This window comes from Musa acuminata, chromosome BXJ3-5 (genome assembly GCF_036884655.1).
Source record: "Musa acuminata AAA Group cultivar baxijiao chromosome BXJ3-5, Cavendish_Baxijiao_AAA, whole genome shotgun sequence".
Classification (NCBI taxonomy): Eukaryota; Viridiplantae; Streptophyta; class Magnoliopsida; order Zingiberales; family Musaceae; genus Musa; species Musa acuminata.
In genome coordinates, this window is record NC_088353.1 from 2,847,291 (window position 1) to 2,852,677 (window position 5,387).

General features: G+C 43.3%; 1 protein-coding gene across 1 annotated transcript; it reads right to left on the reverse strand.

The window, feature by feature from the left end:
• Nucleotides 1-2,136: 2,136 nt before the first annotated feature.
• LOC135638782 (phenylalanine ammonia-lyase-like) lies at nt 2,137-5,105 on the reverse strand. The gene is made up of 2 exons (XM_065152170.1): nt 4,648-5,105; nt 2,137-4,095 (listed from the first exon to the last, which is right to left on the reverse strand). Exons 1-2 carry the CDS (start codon nt 5,022-5,024, stop codon nt 2,343-2,345), a joined length of 2,130 nt encoding a protein of 709 aa, XP_065008242.1. The 5' UTR covers nt 5,025-5,105; the 3' UTR covers nt 2,137-2,342.
• Nucleotides 5,106-5,387: the final 282 nt, after the last annotated feature.

Here is a 5,387-nt window from a genome sequence, read left to right on the forward strand (position 1 = left end):
TAAGCACTACTTTAATGATTACTATTTTATTTACTAAAGCTTTATAATCTAAAATATTTAAGAAATATATTATTGGAATGAGGTTTGTGCCTAACTCATACAAAATAAGGTGGTGTATAAAGTAGATACTATTATTAATATTTTTCTTACTTATTTTATTAATAATTTATTTTTATCATCATGTTTATATTTATATATATGTATATCATAATTGAATATAATAACAAGATTATCTTGATAAGATAAATTGTAAGAGTCATTATAGATTATATTAAGAAAGATTATAGTATTATTGTATATAAAAGAGAGCATGACATTAATGACATATAATCGTTATAACTCGTATTAGTAGCCAAACTTAATATAGTATTATAAAATTTATTAAATTTATTAGCTTATTTTATAAAATTTATAATCAATATAAAATACTTTTTAAAATGTTCACAATTCAATTAGGTAATATTATTTTTAAATAATTTTTTATTTATTAATTTAATTTTAATTATATATTACTAATTAATGCATTACATGAAGAATATTATATTATGTGGTTCTATTTAATTAATAAGATATATTATAAATTTGATTTGATTATGATTATCAACTAATAGAAATAGAGTTTATTTATGATAGGATTCCTTAGAATATGATTTTAATGAAAGAAATCTTCCTAATTACTTATCCAAAATTCTCTACTTTTATCTATAAATAGATAAGACCTCGTATGGATTCATCACGTGATAAGATACAAGATAGATTATGGATTTACTCATTTATCCAAACTAATTTACTCTCCCCTTAGTCTCTATTTTCATAATTTATAATGATCTTATGAATGACCAAATTAGAGAAAATAAGAGTCTAGTTTATTTTATAGATACGTGCTATTGCTACCTGTTGACTGAATTACAAAACATATTTTCAGAGCAAATAAAGATTTTTTAATGATATTAAAAGATATACATTCTATTGTTATTTAAATTTATTTTTTTATATTATTTTTTTTAAAAAATAACATGATTAAAATATTTATTCTTACATCCATAACTCACGCCACTCCTCCCAAAGGTCAACAGGAGGAGTAGAGATCAGAAAGAAAGAAAGAAAAAAAAAGAGATAAATAGATTAAGAAAAAGTGAGATCATTAGAATTTATTTTCCATGCCCATTCATCATCATATGGTTGGGAAGAAACGTCAATCGCTAATATTTGATAAGTGAAAATGAGGCCAAAAAAAAAGAAGATTGTCCTTACCCCAATAACCATTAGATATAAGATCGAAACCCAAGATAATCCGATTAGTAGTGTTAAGAAAAATGGGCATTCTAGCTGAAGGAATATGACAAAGCCAGTTGTCTTCAACAACATAAATAGATGTCCCATTCCCAATTAACTTAGAAATATCATATTGAATCAAGGAAGAGATGCCAAGCCCAACCGATACTACAAGGCTTATAAGGCAGCAAGGTAAATGGTCACCGCATTTTGCTTTTATTTGCTGGAACCAAAGACTGTTATCTTGACATAGATATCTTCGAACCCTTTTAGCATAGAGGCCAACTTTAGTTAGCTGCATACTGTGTACCCCCAATCCCCCAAGTTGCTTGGCCAAAGTGCCAATATTCCAAGAAATGTAATGCATGCCAAAGAAAGCATTTGATGATGTGTTCAATTTTATCGATAATAATAGTCGACATTCATATGACACCAAGTGCGAATGTATGGGGATTGAGTTGACGATAAAGCTGATTAAAGTGATTCTATCAGCTTGGGGGGACAGAAAGTTGTTTTGCCAAGAGTACATACGATGTAAGATTTTATATGAATGTTCAAAACAAAAGGGGGTTACTTCACCGTTTGTGCAACTATTGTGAAGCAAATAACTTGATCTTTGTTAAAGATTTAGTCTGAAATCTTTAATAAAGAAGTTAAATTTAGTCAGTAGCAAATAACTTGATCTTACAAAGCTAAGGCAATTAATAAAGAAGACTTTTGAGTTCTGTCATCGGCCTCCGTTCATGTCGGCTAGCCATGTTGTCTTTGGAAAAGAATCCTCAAGCACCATATATTATCATGTTGGAAACCTTTGATTTGTATATTGCTAAGGACAATTCCTATAGAATTCTTACCAATACGTAATTAACAGCTTCAGTAAATATGTTGCAATTATTCATGCATAAGCACACACAACTGGAATAATATGGGGAAGACGAAGAAAGAACATGCGAAAGCAGAAGCAGCAGCAGAACTTGGACGTCTCATGCCTGCTGTTGCTAGTGCAACTACATCACCAACTAGTACTGTGGTAAGGTATAAACCTCCATCTCCATGTGATCTATATCTTAGCATATGGGTAGGGGAGCACCGTTCCATTCCTTGAGGCACTCGAGAAGGGGATCGATCACCATCCCTTTGTTGATGGCCGCAAAGATCTTGTCGAAATCCTCGCCCGGCGACCGCACCTTCTCCCCCGTGAGGTATCCCGTGCTTAGCTCTGCTCTCACAAATCTATACAGAGGATACGATCTGCACTCCTCGATCCGGTTTGCGGTCGCCGCGTTGCCATTCTCCACCGCCGCTCTTGCTGCCTCCACTTCTTTCGGCAGGGCAGCCTTGAGCTCTTCCTCGAAGGCAGTGATCTTTTGGAAGATGGAGGTGTTCGGGTCCTTCTCCTTCTCTCCGTTGTTCAGTGCATGCTCCACGAGCACCTGCCTTAGCTTCTGCATCAGAGGGTACGTGGAGCTGCATGGGTCGTCGACGTAGCTAAAGACATGTTCCCGATCGATGATCGTGATCAGATCCTTCTCGCAGAACCTGGATGGGTGTAGCTCCCCGTTCACACCGGTCGTCAGGGTCTTTTTCGCCACCTGGATCACGGTGTTCTTTACGGCGTTCTTCAGATTCTCCTCCAAGTGCCTCAAGTCGATGGCTTGGCAGAGCGCGACTAAGTATGTTGTGGACATGAGCTTCAGGATGTCTACTGCCTCGGCTGTCTTCCTGGAGGAGATCAGTCCCAAGGAGTTCACATCCTGGTTGTGCTGCTCTGCACTCTGAACATGGTTGGTCACTGGGTTTGCCAGGAACTGGAGCTCGGAGCAGTAAGCCGCCATCGCGATCTCTGCGCCTTTGAAGCCGTAGTCCAAGCTCGGGTTTCTTCCACCGGAAAGGTTCGAGGGGAGCCCATTGTTGTAGAAGTCGTTGACGAGCTCTGAGAACTGTGCGAACATGAGTTTGCCGATGGCAGCAATGGCTAAGCGGGTGTTGTCCATGGAGACACCGATCGGGGTCCCCTGGAAGTTGCCACCGTGCAAGGCCTTGTTCCGGGAGACGTCAATGAGGGGGTTGTCGTTCACCGAGTTGATCTCACGTTCGATGGACTTCGTGGACGACCGGATGACTTCGATCTGGGGGCCGAGCCACTGCGGTGAGGTGCGGAGGGCGTAGCGGTCCTGCTTTGGCTTCTGGAGCGGGTCTTGCTCATGGAGCTTCTTCGCCATCTTCATGTAGGAGCTGCCCTCGAGGACGTGCTCCATGATAGCGGCGGCTTCGATTTGGCCCGGGTGGTGCTTCAGCTTGTGGGTGAGGTGGTCGGTGAACTCTGGCTTGCCTTGCATCACCTCGCAAAAGATGGCAGAGAGAACCTCGGAGAGGACGGCGAGGATGTTGGCGTCGAAGAGGACCATGGAGGCCAGGCCGGAACCGACAGCGGTGCCGTTCACGAGCGCAAGGCCTTCTTTGGGCTGCAGCTCGAAGAACCCGTGGGGGATTCCGGCGAGGCGGAAGGCCTCAGCCGCGTCGATTGCCTCCCCGGCTGGACTAATGGCCTTCGAGTTTGGCCGGCCGGTGAGAATGCCAGCAATGTAGGACAAGGGGACGAGATCACCGGAAGCGGTGATGGTGCCGCGGAGAGGGAGGCAGGGGCTGATGTTGGAATTGAGGAGGCTGGTGATGGCTTCCAGGATCTCGAACCGGATTCCGGAGTAACCCTGGAGGAGGGTATTGATCCGGACGAGCATGGCCGCCCTTGTCGCAGGCGGCGGCAACGTGTGCCCCGATTGATCACTGCCGGAGCCGAAGATTCCGGCATTGAGGAACCTGCAACACAAGAAGAATCCGTGTGAGCCCGTTATAGCACAACAGCTCATAAGATTTCGATTTCAATCCGAAGAACAACCAGTACTTGAAGATTCTCAAGACCTCCTTTAGAGTGATCATAAGTTGAAATATAATATATCATGCATCTATTATATTTCATGCATCTATCATAAGTTGAAATGTAATATATCATGCATCTATTCTCAAGACCTCATTTAGAGTGATCCAAAACTGAAATATATTGCCAAGCTTGGAGAAAGCTGGGAGGAAATGCATGTTTTGGCACTTTGTCTTCAGTCGGTGGGCTGAGTTTGTTGCCTGGAACGCGCGAATGCCAAACCTGCTGACTTTTGTCTCAGGGAGCACTCATCCATTAAAGTGATGAGGCCACGCACTTGCTCTTACTATACTCTCCTTAAATATGCCTTCCTTACCTACCAAACCAAACTAGGACTTCATGGGGTGCAAACAAAAGTTGCTCCCAACAATCCACGGCCACCTCCCATAATCTACCGACGACTGCTTGAAATAAGGGAGGCAATAAGCAATCACCTGATGAGCTCCTTCTGAAGGGCGCCTCCTTGCTTGGTCCTCCTGTGAGAAGTTGCACCGAACCCTGTGGTGACCCCATAGCTATCGGTACCTTTGGTCATGCTGTCCATCACCCAGTCGCTGCTGGCCCGCACCCGGCCCCTCGCCGACTCCGACAGCTCCACCCTCGCCCCCGATTGCCCGGCCACGGCCGCCACGTGGGCGATCTTGAGCGTGGTGCCCTCCAGGCTCACGAGAGGCTGGCGGGACTCCGCCACCATCTTCTTGACCTCATCGAGGTGGCTCCCGGTCAGCGCCTCGGCCGCCGCTGCCCAGTTCAAGGGGTCCTTGATGCACAGTCCGCCGTTCGCGTGGTGGCCGTTGCGCTCGAACTCCATCAGGTATTAGGAGGAGGTAGCAAAGGGCTTCGAGGGGAAAAAGATGTGGAGGTGGAGATGCGATTGTTGCTTCCTTTTCCCTGAGAGAGCAGACGCCCGAGGGAGGGTTTATATAGAGTTTAGTTGGAGGTGGTTGGTGGAGGGAGGGGTAGTTGGGCAGCGCTGTGGCCGGCCGGATCAGCAGGTCCTACACGTTGCGGATGAATGACACGTGGACAACAGGATTGATGCAGCCCACACACTGTGTTATTCTGTGATATATATATATATATATATATATATATATATATATAATTTAGCATGTCAAAAGGATAATATATTTCTTGAAAATAAAAAAAAATTTATTACGACAATGGAACTTTG

What these genes read in the sequence shown, in the direction of transcription:
- LOC135638782 (XM_065152170.1), bottom strand. Translation starts at nt 5,024, where the DNA reads ATGGAGTTCGAGCGCAACGGCCACCACGCGAACGGCGGACTGTGCATC. An exon ending in CTTCAGAAGGAGCTCATCAG is followed by an intron (nt 4,096 to 4,647) that starts GTGATTGCTTAT and finishes CTTGTGTTGCAG; the next exon opens with GTTCCTCAATGCCGGAATCT.